Here is a 16,125-nt window from a genome sequence, read left to right as displayed (position 1 = left end):
AAGCAACAACACAGACATAAGAGAGGAGAGGATAGAAAAGCGTGAGGTCCGATCTCAAAATCTCTGACGGACTGGAAACATTTCACTTCTTTAAGCCTTCTCAGATGGAAGAAGCAGGTTCTGACATTGGATTTGATTTCTTCATTAGAATTTAAACCAGAATCCAAGAGAACGCAGAGAATTCTTTCAGCTTACATCAGCTGATATCTTGTGTCTCTGAAATAAAGAAACCTGGGTGAGGTGACTTTCAATTTGACCAACAGGACACGAGAGTGGTTCCGTCGGGCTTCCTCCCACCGAGGAGCATCTGAAAAGTCCGGCGTGTTCTGCCTCAGCCTGACCTCGAGACGCGACCTGCAGCTCGCCGCGTCGGGCTTTGAAGCCGAAAGACGATCTCGGGCCTTCAGTCAGCACGAAACGCAGCTGCTCAGATTTGAACTAAATCCAAGGAGACCAGGTCACACTGGTCACGGTCGGGTCGAGAATCTATTTTGAGATTTTACTCAGCACACTGAAAGCACTCCCACGTACACTTGTGTGCATGTCGTATTTTTGGTTACATTTTTTTCTTGTATTTTTAAGTTCCTGAAATAAAGAAACAGTGCATCAATATTTGACTCATATATTTGGCTCATTTTTTTATGTTTCTTTGCTGCAGGGATTGTTTTTAATTCTTCTCATATGTTTATGTGTGTGTGTGTGTGTGTGTGTGTGTGTGTGTGTGTGATCATTTACAAAATTAAAATACAGGTTAAATGTCAATGGAAAAAAACCAAAACAAAACAATCCGTTTGAAGTTGTAGTAGTGACCCGCGGCCACCAGGTGTCGACGTTCAGCCACTGTCTGAATAACCTGCCGTTCGTTTTCAAATGGTCCAGACGCCGAAGAAAAAGCAGTTACCACGGCGGGTCCAGTAAAACCGGGCCTGGGTTCGGTGAGTATCCGGCTCCGTGTAGGCTACAGCTCAGCACCGCGTAGCACCTTGTTTCGCCTCCGCCGGATGCCGACGCATCATGGAGGTCCGTACCCGGTGTAGGCCCCGAGGGAGGGTAGCGCCGAAACGTTAGCCCCCACGCTAGCCCGGCAGGCGGCGGTAATGCGCCCCAACGACCGTTAACACCGCCGTTATAAAAGACGGTGAGGAAGAAGAGGCAGCCGCATGTGGTGGCGGTCTGCCGGTAATTTAAAGCGCAGAAGAAGAAGCGTGTTCCTGTGTCCACGTGAGCGGAGCAGCATGTCTCCTCCAGGAGGGAAGATAAACAGACCGAAAACGGTGAGAGAAGCCGCTTCATACTAACGATGCGGGGGTAAAGGGCGGGAGGAGAAGACGCTGTGGCTGCGCGTTGCGTCGTTTGAGTCGCCGGAGCGACATAATACACACAGAGGGAGTTAGCAGCTAGCATGGGCGGCTAATGTAAACACCGTCGTTAGTCCGCAGGTTTCAAGGCAGTTGACGTCCCTGTAGTTCAGCTTGTGTCCGAGGCAGTCAGAACACCAGAAGTACTCAGGTACTCTTACTGGAGTACCTCGAAAGGAAAATACTCCATTACAAGTAAAAGTGCTGCATTCAAATCCCTACTTAAGTGAAAATATACGAGTATTATCAGCTACCCGTACGTCCAGTATCACAGTAAAAGTGCTTCATGTAGTAACAGTATCACAGTAAAAGTACTTCATGTAGTAACAGTATTACAGTAAAAGTACTTCATGTAGTTCCAGTATTACAGTAAAAGTACTTCATGTAATTCCAGTATCACAGTAAAGGTACTTCCTGTAGTAACAGTATCACAGTAAAAGTGCTTTATGTAATGCCAGTATCACAGTAAAGGTACTTCATGTAGATAATGGCTGAATTTTCAGTTTAGTTTGTATTGTCTTCCTTGTAAAATGCTTATTTTTTCTCTGTTCTACCTGATTTAAAAACACAATAAAAATAGCTTAAATGTAATTTTTTAACAAGGGTCTTGGAAAACCCTTCAGAGCAGGTCTAACTGTTGTTTTCCATCCGTCCGCCATTTTGAAAGATCATCACAGATTTATCTTTCAGAAAAACTGATGCTCAGCTTTGAGGGTTAGGGTTAGTTTCCCTGGTGGGTTATCAGTCTGCTGTCCACTGGGCTCCTGGTCTCACTGCAAGATGAAGTTTGTTTTTTCTGGTTCTGAACTCTCGAGGTGACGATGTTTCCAGTGCAGCAGAGAACCTGGAAATGTCACGGTGACATGAGGTGTAGGAGCCAAATAAAACGTCAGCGGTCCTTTCTTTGTTTTGCCGCAGGAGTTGGGTAAGAAGCTTTTCAAGCGGCGGCGAGTCCTGGGTCGAGAGAAGAGGAAGAAACACCAGATAGTCGGAGCTGTGGTGGATCAGGGTCTCATCACCGTCCATCACCTGAAGAAGAGAAAGTCAGTGATCGTCACCACAAACACTGAAACCTGACACAATCATTCTTCTTTCAACTGACCCCTCACACGTTTTCATGTTTTATTAAAGGGGAATGTGGAAACTGATGAGCAAGAAGAACAATTTGACCGATTAATACATTTAGTGACTTTAAGAAGTTCTATGAATATTATTTAACAAAAAAAAATCTTCAGGTCAGGACAGGCCTTGAAGTTCTGCTAAATGTTATTAAAAATCTTTGATTTAGGGATGTTAGTAACTGAATGAATTAAAAAATATATAATTGACGATGCAGAAGACATTGACATGAGAAAATGTACTGGAGTTTGCTGTAGTACCTGGGTACGCCACTAGGTGCCTCGTAAGGACTGAGTGGTAAAACAAACGCAGCTCCTCGCCATCCGAGGAAGAACTCAAGCGTCAGCGGTTTTCTGTGCTCGCTGCGGCGTCGTGTTGACGAACGCTGCAGCGTAAAGCTGAAAGTCAGAAAACAGAACTGTAGACGAGACGAACTGGCGGTCGATTGTTAACGTGGCCGACTACCGGCTTAAAGACGTTGCTTACAATCTGCATCCATTCAAACTCAAGACTTTTTCCTTTTTTTTTCCAATTTCCTTTTCAGGTCGAGTCCCAGAGCGAACATCACTCTGTCTGGAAAGAAGAGACGAAAGCTGCTCAAACAGCTGCAGCACATGCACCAGGAGAAGGCCGGTATGGAAGGTAACTGATGGCACAACACTCTTGGTTTCAAGTCGCCATTCACACCAGAATGGATACGGATACATTTCTTTCAAGGGTGTCCCAAAGTTAGGGGGTAACGTGGGTAAACCTGCTATAAAAATTTTTAAAAAGGCACCTGACTCCTTTCCCATTGCCGGTAGATGAGTTTGTCCATCTTCTCCCTGGTGTTTCACGTGCGACGTCACAGACAGAAAAAGGTTGGTAAACAGTAGGAAGCAGCCTGGAGGCCTGTGACTACGTCTCGGCTGGTACCTTTTTTTTATTTCTGTGTTCCTGGCCGTTGTCTGGAACTTAAACACGCGTCATAGCATCGCGCCGGAAAGGAGGTGACGAACACGGAGGTGGGAAGGTGCTGATGTGGGAGCAAAGGGTGCTGGGGAGGCGACGTCAATAGATGACACTAGGGAGGCAGGTTTCTACCCAAATACCGAACCAAGAGACGACTCCCAGTCTCAAGAGGAGTAAAGCAACATGGCAATGATCCCAGTCTCACTGCAGAAGTCACACAGGAGTTTGTACAGAAGAATAAAGTCAAAACGACGACCTGATCCAGTCCGTCCCCTGACCCGAATCCACCAGGAAACCTCTGGAGTATTTTAAAGCAACAGAACCCCTCATGTGACGAAGCAGAACATCTGCCCACAGATGTGTGTGAGACTGGTCTCGTCCATGAACGGGAGGATCGAACCCGTCGTCAAGAAAAAAGGCGGACTCACGAAGTATTAACAAAATAAAAGACTGGAACGTCACCAATAAAGGGTGAACTGACTGTTGTTGCAGTTGGTTTCTTTCATTTGGATCTTTGGTTATAGTTTAATTAGTCAAACGTTTCTGTTTTTCTTCTGCGTCTTCGGCTAAAACTGTATTGAGTGGATGTGATTTGTGATAATTTAACTGGTTGAGACATTTCAGTCTGGTCCAGAGTTTTCAGACCCAATTTCTCTGAGATAATAAAACTCTGTGAAATGTTCCCTCTGCTGTCTCTTCACTCCTCAGTTGAAGCGGCGGCTCCAGCACCGAAGAAACAGGACTCCTCTTCAGCTCCGACCAAGAAGAAGAAGAAAGCGGCTGGATCCCAGGAGGACGTAGACATGGCCGATGTCGAATGAAGAGAAGACAGAATCATCTGGTGAATTAGGGCGCCGTCCTGTCTTTTAACCCAGGGGACATTTTGGACGCAGCGGATCACGAATGGAGCCCTGAAATGCGATCGAGTGGTTTCTCTGAACAAACGTGTGAAAGTAAAGTTGTGTTTTTCACAGTTCGGAGGGATGAAAATCTGTCTGCAGCTGTATGAGTCAGACATGGTGTGATTTTTAAAGAACTATTACAGGAACAATACAAAGAGCCTGAGAGTTACAGGAAGATATGGAAACCCATCCCTGCCAAAAGTTAAAAAAAAAAAAAAAATCAGGAAAAGTTAGGAAAGATTAAAAAAAACCCAAAATATTCATGTTACGTACAAATTGTAGGATTGTAAATCAAAATGTTTGCTGACGTCTATCAAAGGTTATGTGTGGTTTTTATAAAAATAAATAAAAAAAATGTGCAATGCCAGGATGTGTGGCAATCAAGTTCACCTCTAAACAGATTTCACAGGTTTCCAGCAGCGGCTTCACTAGTCAACATGTCTGGAGGAAAAAAGCTGTTGTGAAATCATGGAAACGTGTTTTCTACCTCAGGGCTGTGATTCATCCTTTGTTTGTCTGTAGATGGAAAACCTGTGGATAGTTTTGACTTCAAGGACTCATTCTGAATTATTTTCTCAGAAGTTTGATCACGTATTTCAACATATTTTTATCTTTGGTAAATGTAAAAATTATGACATTTATGAAAAAAGTTTCACTTTTTAGTCAACATCATGAGATAATGAGTTAAAATGTTTAAGTTCTTAGTCAAGATTCGGATTTATTGGCTAATCATTTTGACCTGTCATGGAAGATTTTGTTTCTAAACCTCACAGATTTCAGCCAGTGTCTCCTAATGTCTGTTTACCGTTAATAGTGTTTGAGTGTGTTGTCATTCCGGACATTTCATCTCCCTCTTTCTCGGGGCTGGAAACAGCTTCCATGCATCGGTCACAACGTTGACCTAGTATTTTGTCGTTTTGACTTAGTATTGCTTTTTTCTTTTTTTCTATTCTTGGCTCTAATGAGCTTCTACATAGGTCACGGCCGCAGGGCTTTAATAAACTAAACCGTTCGGTCTCTGATTTAAATCTCTCTCCAACATTTGCCGTAAATCTCAACTGGAGAAGTGTTTTCCTTTCAAATGTATTGTTCGCGTTCAGCATCTTCAATTATTGATGAACCTGCCTATAAACTGCTTATATAAACAGGCTTTTTTTTAAAAATGAAAAAAAGAATTCAAAAGGCAGCGTTTAAAAATATCTGATAAAATGCTGTTTGTTTTTTTATCAGATATTTTTACGTGCACATGGATTTGATTTAAAGCTCATCAGCAGTGATAATTAGACTGAGCATGGTAGGCAGATTTTCGGGATGCAGGCTCCATCCCTCCCCCCTACCGGAGGACAAAGACTAAAATGGGTCAGACTGTGGAGCGAAGCAGATCTTCCGCACCAGCCGTCGTGTAAAGTGGTCCCTCGTCCCGGAGCCTCGGGAACCAGAAGCGGCTGAAGGGGGTTTTTCTGGGGCTTTTTTTTTTCCTGTTTGTTTTGTTTTACTGTATAAAAAGAAAAGCTCCGACATGTCGCCGACAGACACGATTTTATTCCCTAAATGTGACCGTGGGTGACGACGGACCGACCGTCGTTATTCAGCATTTAACGCAGAAACGCGCCGTTTCGTCCGGGAGAATTTCTGAATCGTGCCACCGGTTCATCTTTTAATCACCATTTCTTTTTAATTTTGTTTTTATTAACATGTCCTCTCGGGACGGGTGAAGCTGCCTCGTTCTCTTACTGGGACCGAACTGGTGTTGACAGAGATCGCCGCTGGTGGGCTTCCCGGTTCCAGTCCAACACCGACTCGTCAGACCGTCGACCTGCCGGCGGAGGGACGATGGATGCGGCGCCGAGTTAGTTCATCTGCGCCCTCGGTGAAAAGAAAAAAGGTACAGCCGTGGAGCCGTGGAGGGGGAAATGGGAAAACCGGGATTCCGCCCGAAGTAAGCCACGCCGCTTCGTGTCCCGGTTTGGGCTGAATTATCTGGTACCATTAGCTCCATCCAGACCAGTACAGCGACATGTTTGTTCGGCAGGTGGTAGGTGGAATTACCCGGAGGCGAACAGTTACACAAAGGCAGGAATTAGCGGCGTGTCGTGAAGCTGTTCGGGGGGTTCGAGCGGTTTGTTTCAGCCATGTTGGACTTCCAGCTCCCGCACGTCGCTTTCTGGCCTTTAGCTAAGCGATGCTCGGCGCCCGGTGCGGTCCCACTGAACGCAGAGCGGGTTTCAGCTTCGCCTTCGCCCAAAGAAGCCTTCTCAAGTTCCCATTCGCCGCGAACAGCTGAAAAGCTAACGATACGGTTAGCCGACGGCGGCGACGTTCGTTCGCTAGAAGTACCGACGTCCCGGCATCGCTCTCCGCCGTTCTCCGGGCTCCGTTTCCCAAAACTACGTAGCGCGAAGGTCTTCGCTCAGCTTCAATCACGTTCCACGGACGCGTCTTCGCCTCGGGTTCGCGTCCGTGCACTCGAGCCGCGTCGAACTCTTCGCTTCGCTTCGCCTGCGGTTGACACACTGATCGATTTTATTGTTGTTCGCCGACCGAATAGAAGCCGAAACCGGAGTTTTTACAACCAAGACTCCGGAGTTAAAGGAGCAACGAGACAATTCAAAAACATGATCTATATAAAAATATCAATCCAAAATATATGAAGAATCGCCCGAGTTGTGTCTCTATAATCAGTCCGGGTTCATGTGTGAGTCCAGCATCCGGATGTCAGACCTTTTATTTCAGACTCTGCTAGAGCCGCGAAAATCTGAACCCGACCAAGGAAACGTTTGCCAGCTCTTTCCCGAGCTTTCGACGCATCCGACGGTCTTCCTCCTCCAGCAGAAAGCCCGTGCGAAGTGGCTGAAAGCTGGAGGAGAGGCCAGTAAGTGGGCCTTGAGTGCAGGTCTCTCGCTGTGTCCACTTCACCGTTGTTTTGTTGCAGTTTGCGTCTTTTATTCTGCCTGTTTCTGCGTGTTCTTGACAGGTCGTGTTCAACTGCGGCGCTGACGTGTTTTCACGTCGTCTTCCTCGTGTAAAACGCTCCGTCGTCTACAGCTGATGGTTACTGACGCAGATTTTCACGCTCAAAAAAAACAAAAACCCGAACATACTGGTCTGATCCCCCGGACGTGCCGAGGTGCACCTGGTGACCCACCCCATCGTTAGTGGGTCAGAGAGCACCGGCTGTAAAGGAGACAGGCCCCCCCCGTCCCGTCCCGCACAGGAGACGGGCCAAAGTCCTGCTCTGTGGACTGTGGACCCGCAGAGCTGCTGAGAACTGATGGAGGACTGTTCACGGCCTCGGCCTGGTGAGTCCCTGCTCTGAATACGGGACGTTTTGAGTTCGTGTCGGTCAAGAGCTGCGGACTGGCTCGAACGAAGCAGTTCATTTTGAACACTGTCTGAGATGATTTGGGACTTTTTAGAAACGCGGTTTCAACGTGTTTCTGGAGTTTCTCGCGGTTCGCGCAAATTCACGACCGACCTCATTCACCTTCGGTGGAAATCTGCAAGAGGAGGCTGCGTCGCCGGCTCCCCGCGGGACTCGCTTCCATTTTTAGATTTCTATTTTTACTCCCCAGATTGGTTTCTAATTTTATTCTCTCCTTGTTCTATTGTCGTCGGCCGAGACAGATCTGGGACTGAGGAACAGCAGAAGAGAGGCTCTGTGGTGACAGGTCCGGTAAAAGCTGTCACCGAGGCGTCTCGCTGAGGGTTTGAAGACTTAGATCGAGTCCAGAAGAAAGTCCCCAGTCTCAGTGGTGCTTGATCCGGAAACCGCTTCCTCTGGTTTTGTCACCCGGCTCTTCGAACCCGAGCGGCTGCTGTTTTTAAATGTATTTTTGGCCTTCGAGGACATAACGACTTCCTCATTAACTCGGTGTTTAACCGGACTGAGCTGACCCCGGGTTCCGCCTCCGTTAGTCCGACATGTGGGGGCTCATCTGTTGTCGCTTCGCCGTAAATCGATGAGCAGCGGCGGGCGTTATCCGTCCCGTGGCAGGGCGCGTAAATGTGTCGACTCCGGGGTTTTGTATTTCTCCAGGTCGACTGAGAAAACAACCGGCGCGGCTCCGACCATCCCGTCCGCGTCCAACGTCGTTAGGAGTGAACCTGCCCACGGCCTTCTGACGCGTCAACGCTCCAATCAAAGTCCTAATCGAGACCGGGAAATCGTTCATCCTCGAATAGTCCGGCAGCGTGAGGCTGCAAACACACTGTGCACGGGGATAATGCGTCGGGGGTCGCGTTTGCAGCTTGTTCCGTTGTGTTTCGCGCCGGTTTGTCCCAGACCTGGATCCAGCCCGACGAATGCCGCCCGTTGACCAGGACGTGCGCGTAGTAACCGACGGCCCCGAGTTCCTTCGCAAAGCCGCCTCGTTCGCCGAGTGTTGGTGTCCTGGTGTTGCGGGGCTCCGGGTCCCGCTGCTGGACTTCAGTAGACGAGAGCGGAATGAAGCCGTTCCAGCCGGAGACTCCCGGAAATTAGAAAAATCTCTCGCCGTCCCGCGGCCCTCTATTGCGCTCGGCTCCCGAAAGGCGCAAATACACGTGGTCAGTGTGGTGGTCTGCCGTGGTCCGCCCCCCTGTTGCATCCTGGGTTCGTCGCCAGTACCAGTGGACGCTCCCATTATCAGAGAGGCCCAGGACACAGGCTGTTAGGGTGGAGACGGGTCACCTGTTCACCAGTCGTTGGGGCGAGAACCTTTAGAATCAGAGCGGCCTCCAGCCTCTGTGGTTCCGAGCTACTTCGGCCCAGAATGAAGCCTTGATTACCGCCGCTCACTGTGTTTTCCGTCCCGCAGAGCACTGGTGTGGATCTCGGCTCTCCTCCCGCCGACACTGAGGCGCGTCCCATCAGAGAGAGTGTCCATCCGCCGCAGCCATGTCTCCTCCGGAGCCCGGTCGACCCTCCTGGACGCTCCGGCTGCTCGTCTCCGCCGCCGCCGTCGTGGCGATGCTGGCCTCGCCTCCCGCGGCGGCTGTGGAACCGGAGACCTGTTTCTCCAGACAGCACCAGAACGCCAGGGTCAACGTCAGACTGGCCTTGAACAGGCCGGCGACGGCCATGGACGCCCGGGCGGTCCGGTCCGAGGGGGACTGTGTCCTCGCCTGCTGCTCGGAGGAGGTCAAACCAGGTGAGAGAGAGGGAGAGAGAGACTCGGAGGGAAACCTGGACTCCGAGCGCCGGGCTCGTCGGGATTTGGGGTTCGAGGACCAGAGGAGTCTGAGAGCCCGGGTCTGGACCAGCAGCAGAGTTTGACCACTGGCACTTTATCTGGAGCGAGATCGGGGCAGTGAGCGGCTCAGACCGCTGATGGGTGTGAACGGCTCCTGCCATCTCGCTGCAGATATCGAGGCCTCTGGCTGGAAGTGGCCCAGGACGGTTGCTCTGGTTCCAAGGTACAGCTCCGGGGCAGTTGGACCTCAGCGGAGCAGGTTGATTTTCCAACCTTTAAAACTAAACGTCTCTAGTGAGCTGAGCGACCCGACGGTTTACGGGAAGAGTGAGATTCACTGCCGTCGCATGTCAAGGCGTCAGTGATTATGATTAAACAGTGAAACTTCTAACGATGTAAACTCTCGGAGCTCGCCTCGGCCTCGTCGTCCGAACTTTCACTTCCACACTTCGACCTAACTGCGGTTCCGAGGGCCGGACTTGTGCCTTGTAACGGGCTCCTTTTAAATGCATTTGGCTCCGCGGCTCTCGACTGGCTCCGCCGCGGCGGCAGGTGACGAGGACTTCCGGCCCCGAGAAGCCGAAGATACGTTCGAGGTGGTTCGGAAACGGGGTCTCTGTTCCAGAGTTAGTCCACCAGATGGCGCCGAGAGCCCGATTCTTAGGCCAGAGAAGTGCCCTGAACGCCGCAGATCTGGGTCACCGGTCTTTAACGAGGTCCGTGTGCTGATCTGAGCCACCGAGTCAGCATCGGCCTCGCAGATCCGGATCTGGATCGAGCTCTCGCTTGAGAAACGGACGTTACAGGCACTGTGACATTCTGCAAAGTCCCCCTGTGATCCTGGTGATCCAGACCGCTAGCCCGACTAGACCCGCCTCGCAGCAGCTCCGGTGTCCGCGGACCTGGTTGGGAATGAGGGTCCCCGGCTCTTACACATTTCACCCGGAAATCAGTTTATTACACTGGAATCGCTGCGATCAGTCGGGCGACGCGCCGAGGGGGGGTTGAGGGGCAGTCTCTGCGGACCCCTGGCTCACAGCAGTCCAGACCCTGCTGGTCCGAGAGTATCGCCCCACTAAAGAGGCGCCGTCCGCGGTCAGTGGTCTCTCGCTCATGCCCCGCGGGGGCGCTTCGTGCTGGTTAGCAAAGCAGCTCGCTAACCACCGGCTGGCTAGCGCGTTAGCAGTTAGCTCGCCGGCCACCGAGCCCCGGAGGTCGTCGCCCCGTGGCCCAGCGCAGTGGCATCGAGCTGCCAACCCCGACCCTGAGTTCGGGACCTCACGGACGCCATATTCAGTCGCCGCCGCCGCCGTTATCGCTCTGCCAGAGGCTAAACGCACGAATATGCCCAAGAAAAGAAACCGATATCCGTCAGCATCTCCTCAGCCTCTGTACCCAAAAACTTCCGACTGGGCCCCTCGGAGTCCGCCCTTGTTCTGGCCTCTGAGAATTACTGAAGGTTCCCCAAATAACTGTAGTTGTAATGTGCCTTTATTTGTTAAGGTACAACACCAGCAAACGCCTCAGCTCAAACTTCACTGACATTTAAAGCAGCCAGGCAGCAGAGGTGACCCCCCCCATTGGCCTTTTACTAACAGAAAACGGCTCAACACAGTCCCGCAGAGCGACGCTGTTGCGGGCACTCGTACTCGTTCTTCACTGATTTCTCTCCATTGTGTGTTTCTTTATACTACGAGGGAAACAACATTCATCTGATATCTACAAAAAACATTTCACGCTTCGCTTTGCAGATTCATATTTAACATCCAGAACAAAACCCAACCAGGCTCAAATTAAAATGCTGCTACATGTGAATGCAGTCGTAATAATAATGATAATAATATTCCAATATTCTAACTGATAAAAATGATTTACAGCGTTCAAAGTCTTGTTGGAGTCAGTACACCCGTGCTAAGCGTGACACTTGTCTCTGTGTCTCCGAAGGGGCAAAGTGCAACATGGCCGTGTTCAACGCCAACAAACACGCCAGCGATGATAACTGCTTCCTGTTCCACTGTCAGACTGAGCAGGACTGTCCTCTAATGAAGGCTCAGGACGGCATCAACACCTACGACATCTACAAAGGTAAAGAAATCCGCTTCCCCTCAGATATCGACCCTTCTGGGTTTGTTTCCCGCCGTTTCAAAGGGCGATTCACGCAGTGATTCACCCCGGCGATGCCGCCTCATGCAGATAGTTTAAGTTTGATTTCCTGAGGTTATCGGATCTCCCCGGGAGAGTTTTCATTTAGATTTTACTGATTCAGACCCCAGTCCCAGCTCTGCACATCAGCTTCGGTTCCTCTCAAATCCTGATCCCGATTTCAGCTCTTGTCGTGTTCATTGAGACAAAAAAGAAACCCAGCAGGCCTGAAAGCAAAGACCCCCAATTTCAGCAGGTTCCATCAGGCTGCTATGTACAGTTCTCTCTTATAAAAATCAAAGTTAGTAGTGAATATGTTTGACTGAAAAAAATGAAAATACAAAAAAAGAGAAATATCCTTTCTACACCCGCTGCGGCGAAATCCATTTTCTTGCAGTTTCTTGCGTCGCTGTATCACCCCCGTCCTTTTGTGAAGCCCAGAAACACTTTGGAGCGCTGGCTCTGGTCTGCTCTACTGCCGAGACTCTGCCCGTACGTTGACACGTGTAACTTCCGTAACGCCCGTGGCTCTGCACCTGAGGCTCGACGCCCCACCTGCCAATGGGTTTCTGGGTAATTCTGAGGGATTGTCAAAGGGAGAAAAGGGACAAGAAAGCAGAAAAAACACATTTCGGTCACATACGGATTTTATTTTTCCAGACTAGCTTCTAATCTTACTGGGTTTTCTGTCAGGCCTCCAGAAAGTATTTAACTCACTAACTAACTGTTTAGTTAGTTAGTGAGTTAGTTAGTTAGTTCAGGTTCAGGTTGTAAAATTGTCAATCTGTCTTCTGCCTTGCACAGGGTTGAGTCATCCAACCACGGTGAGACCCGTCACCACTACAACCACCACCACCACCACAATCACAAAAGAAACCACCACCAGCTCCACCACCACCACACCGGCACCGACTACACCCACAACCCCCACGACAACCACGACCACCACACAAAGTACAACAACTACACCGCCGACCACCACGACATCGACCACGCAGCCTACCACCACCTCCACCACCACATCGACCAGGCAGCCTACCACCACCACCACACCAACGGCCACGCAGCCTACCACCACCACAACAGCCGCGCAGCCTACCACCACCTCCACCACAACAGCCACAACCTCACCACCAACCACCACAACAACCACAACCTCACCACCAACCACCACAACAACCACAACAACCACACAGGCCCCGGCCACCACGACAGCACCTCCACCCATCATCATCATCGCCACGATGCCTGCAATAACTCCATCACCCCCCACCACAATAACCGCAACAACAAGATCAACAATAGCAACAACAGCAGCAGCAGCAGCAGCAACAGCAGCAGCAACAACAACAACACCAACAGCAGCTTTTACCACCACCACCACCACCACCACCACTAAAAAGCCAAACAAAACCAGCAAAAAGCAAAATAAAACCACCAAGAAAGGAAAACCTCATCCTTTGAGCAGCACCACCACCGCCACCACTCCCCGGCTCTGAGCTCCATGACATCACTTCCTGTTGTAACGTTGGGCATGGAGGCTGATCATAGAACTACTGATAAACCACAGCTGAACACTGAAACTACAACAACCACGACTCTTCCCACTACGACTACCACCACAGCCACCACAACCACCACAACCACTACCACCACCACCCCTCCTACTGTTCCTACCACTACTGCCGCTGCTCCTCTTCCTACTACTACCCCCACCACAACAGCTACAACTACTACCCCCACCACGACAGCTACACCACACCACCACGACATCGACCACGCAGCCTACCACCACCTCCACCACCACATCGACCAGGCAGCCTACCACCACCACCACCACCACATGGCCACGCAGCCTACCACCACCACACAACAGCCACGCAGCCTACCACCACCTCCACCACAACAGCCACAACCTCACCACCAACCACCACAACAACCACAACCTCACCACCACCACCACCACCACAACAACCACACACCTCCACCACAACACCACCACCCATCATCATCATCGCCATCACCCATCATCACCCCCCACCACAATAACCGCAACAACAAGATCAACAATAGCAACAGCAGCAGCAGCAGCAGCAACAGCAGCAGCAACAACAACAACAACACCAACAGCAGCTTTTACCACCACCACCACCACCGCCACCACTAAAAAGCCAAACAAAACCAGCAAAAAGCAAAATAAAACCACCAAGAAAGGAAAACCTCATCCTTTGAGCACCACCACCACCACCGCCGCCACCCCCCGGCCGGCTCTGAGCTCCATGACATCACTTCCTGTTGTAACGTTGGGCATGGAGGCTGATCATAGAACTACTGATAAACCACAGCTGAACACTGAAACTACAACAACCACGACTCTTCCCACTACGACTACCACCACAGCCACCACAACCACCACAACCACTACCACCACCAACCCTCCTACTGTTCCTACCACTACTGCCGCTGCTCCTCTTCCTACTACTACCCCCACCACAACAGCTACACAGCTACAACTACTACCACCACTGAGCCGTCCACCACGAGGACGACTCCGGCAGCGACTCTGGTCATCGTCCCCAAAGGCGCCCTCCAGTCCGACCACGCCCTCCAGAACTCGAGCGTGGGCCGGGGGAAAGCGGTAGCGGCTCAGGGGGCGGTGAAGAACGGCATGGTGGCGTTCATGGTGCTGGGGCTGGCCGTGCTAACCCTGGCTCTGGCCGTCGGCGGACGTAAAGCGATGGAGTCCTTCGACAGACGGCATTACACAAGACTGGAACTCAATGACCTGCACTATGAGGTGTGAGGGGGGAGAAAAACTCTTCACGGGTCTTTGATTTTCAAGACGGGAGCTCAGAAGGACAATTGGCAAGACTAAATGAGCTCGTTTAAGATTGTTCACCTGGTAACATGTTAATTTCTACACAGCACAAAGTTACACAATAGTGGAATGTCTGCTTCACTTAGCTAAAGAGGCGTTAAACCGTGATCACAGGGAAGACTGGATTCTGGTTGATCAGACGGTGTGCATTATTTTCACATAACCACACAGCTCTGACAAAGTGTTTTCAGTTCATTTACATTTAAATAATTACGTTTATTGCCCCAATATATGAGTAAACAAGCCTTTGATCTTTGGCAATGGCCGTGGTAAAAGAGGGACAATGCGCTAAGACACGTGCGGTTATTAAAAATAATGCACTGTGTGAAGACAAACCCTTCTCTAGCCTCTGGCATTATTTTTTAATAGGAGTGGGTGATATGCATACAATAATCCTCCATCACAAAAAAAATCACTCTCCTTTCTGAGCTAAAATAAACCATTTAAAAACCAGTTCGATTTTCTGAAAAAGATACACTTTGACTGCTGGAAACCGGTCTGTTTTCTCGGCTCATAAAAAAAGCTGTTGTTTGTGAGATTTATTATTTTTCATGGACAGCGACGATATGTAGTTTTGTTTCAGGATTTCTATAACGTACATTTAAGGCGAGACACTACAGGCGAAAACGTCGTTTCTTTCACACACCGTTCAATTTTGAGATTTTGGCCTGCTTTGCTTCTATGACGCGTCTCGTTTCAGACTGGCGGAAAGAAAAACGTCCGAAATTCACATTTAGGCGTTTACTTTACTGCACTGTGTCTCTCTGCGTCTGTAGATTGCGATTACGATACATCTTTAAAGTTCCGTTTTCTCCAAATGAGTTTTTTTTTTTTCCTCACACGCTGAGTCAGGAATCTCCACCTCAGTAGCACGTTCATCGACCAAACTTTCCAGTTTTATTCCTGTCCATGTTCCGAGGGTTTTCACCGAGGGGTTTGCTCATTTAACGTTCACAGCCTGAATTATGTAACGTTTTACTCCTAAATCAAGATTCTTTTTTTTCATGGCTGTTGACAGTATTTTCTGATTTATGGAGTGATAAAAAGAAAAATCTCTGTGAAAACCTTTGGCTCTAATATGTCAACAGAATGAGACAAGAATTTTGAACCCGGCTTTATCCAGTGTTCAGATTTCCTTTCTGGAAATGTATGCAAATGAGTGCATATCTAATTAGACAGTGCCTCATTTGCATATGTAAACATACAATTTTAGAAGATTTGTAAAACGAGTTAAATTTTTTTTTTTTTTTTAATGACCTAGTTGACCTGTGGTGTCGCGCCTCAAAAGCACCAGACAAGAACGTCTGTTTTCAGCCACTCCAGCGAATTAATCACCTGACGTCAAATTAAAAAAAAGGAAAAAAAAAGGTATTTAAAATCCACTGTTGTCGTAACTCAGTCCTGCTCATTGATGACCAACATTGCACAGATGGGTCTGTCACCACCGGAGTAAAGGCAGGACGACCACGGCGTAAACATCACGGCCTAATCTCAGAGCTCAGCACACCGTCGCACCGCCCACCCTTATTTTTCAATAGCGGCGATCGCTCCCGTGAGCCGCGACACATCTGACGCTTTTCCATTTGACTCTATCCACAGAACTG

The 16,125-nt window shown here is 49.4% G+C and overlaps 3 protein-coding genes across 3 annotated transcripts; all 3 read left to right on the top strand.

Moving 5' to 3' along the window:
• Positions 1-1,137: 1,137 nt before the first annotated feature.
• Positions 1,138-4,580, top strand: c2h11orf98 (chromosome 2 C11orf98 homolog). Its single transcript, XM_040140131.1, has 4 exons — positions 1,138-1,274; positions 2,277-2,401; positions 3,022-3,119; positions 4,137-4,580. The coding sequence occupies exons 1-4, from the start codon at positions 1,161-1,163 to the stop codon at positions 4,247-4,249; spliced, it is 450 nt and encodes a 149-aa protein (XP_039996065.1). The 5' UTR covers positions 1,138-1,160; the 3' UTR covers positions 4,250-4,580.
• Positions 4,581-5,645: 1,065 nt separating this feature from the next.
• On the top strand, positions 5,646-13,142 carry mansc1 (MANSC domain containing 1). The gene is made up of 5 exons (XM_040152608.1): positions 5,646-6,215; positions 9,127-9,459; positions 11,446-11,586; positions 12,448-12,889; positions 13,112-13,142. Exons 2-5 carry the CDS (start codon positions 9,207-9,209, stop codon positions 13,140-13,142), a joined length of 867 nt encoding a protein of 288 aa, XP_040008542.1. The 5' UTR covers positions 5,646-6,215; positions 9,127-9,206.
• LOC120802726 (integumentary mucin C.1-like) lies at positions 13,141-15,869 on the top strand. Its single transcript, XM_040150828.1, has 2 exons — positions 13,141-13,389; positions 14,146-15,869. Exons 1-2 carry the CDS (start codon positions 13,148-13,150, stop codon positions 14,444-14,446), a joined length of 543 nt encoding a protein of 180 aa, XP_040006762.1. The 5' UTR covers positions 13,141-13,147; the 3' UTR covers positions 14,447-15,869.
• The last annotated feature ends 256 nt before the right edge of the window (positions 15,870-16,125 follow it).

The sequence above is a fragment of the Xiphias gladius genome, chromosome 2 (genome assembly GCF_016859285.1).
Source record: "Xiphias gladius isolate SHS-SW01 ecotype Sanya breed wild chromosome 2, ASM1685928v1, whole genome shotgun sequence".
In the NCBI taxonomy this organism is placed as follows: domain Eukaryota; kingdom Metazoa; phylum Chordata; class Actinopteri; order Istiophoriformes; family Xiphiidae; genus Xiphias; species Xiphias gladius.
Note: the sequence above shows the minus strand (reverse complement) of the source record. Positions and strands in the feature narration are given on the sequence as shown.

Coding starts and splice junctions, on each gene's coding strand:
- LOC120802726 (XM_040150828.1), top strand. CDS start 13,148: ATGACATCACTTCCTGTTGTAACGTTGGGCATGGAGGCTGATCATAGA. Junction 13,390..14,145: donor ACAACTACTACCCCCACCAC/GACAGCTACACC, acceptor CCACAACAGCTA/CACAGCTACAACTACTACCA.
- c2h11orf98 (XM_040140131.1), top strand. CDS start 1,161: ATGTGGTGGCGGTCTGCCGGTAATTTAAAGCGCAGAAGAAGAAGCGTG. Junction 1,275..2,276: donor AGATAAACAGACCGAAAACG/GTGAGAGAAGCC, acceptor GTTTTGCCGCAG/GAGTTGGGTAAGAAGCTTTT. Junction 3,120..4,136: donor GGAGAAGGCCGGTATGGAAG/GTAACTGATGGC, acceptor TTCACTCCTCAG/TTGAAGCGGCGGCTCCAGCA.
- mansc1 (XM_040152608.1), top strand. CDS start 9,207: ATGTCTCCTCCGGAGCCCGGTCGACCCTCCTGGACGCTCCGGCTGCTC. Junction 11,587..12,447: donor CACCTACGACATCTACAAAG/GTAAAGAAATCC, acceptor TGCCTTGCACAG/GGTTGAGTCATCCAACCACG. Junction 12,890..13,111: donor ATCATCATCATCGCCACGAT/GCCTGCAATAAC, acceptor TCCTTTGAGCAG/CACCACCACCGCCACCACTC.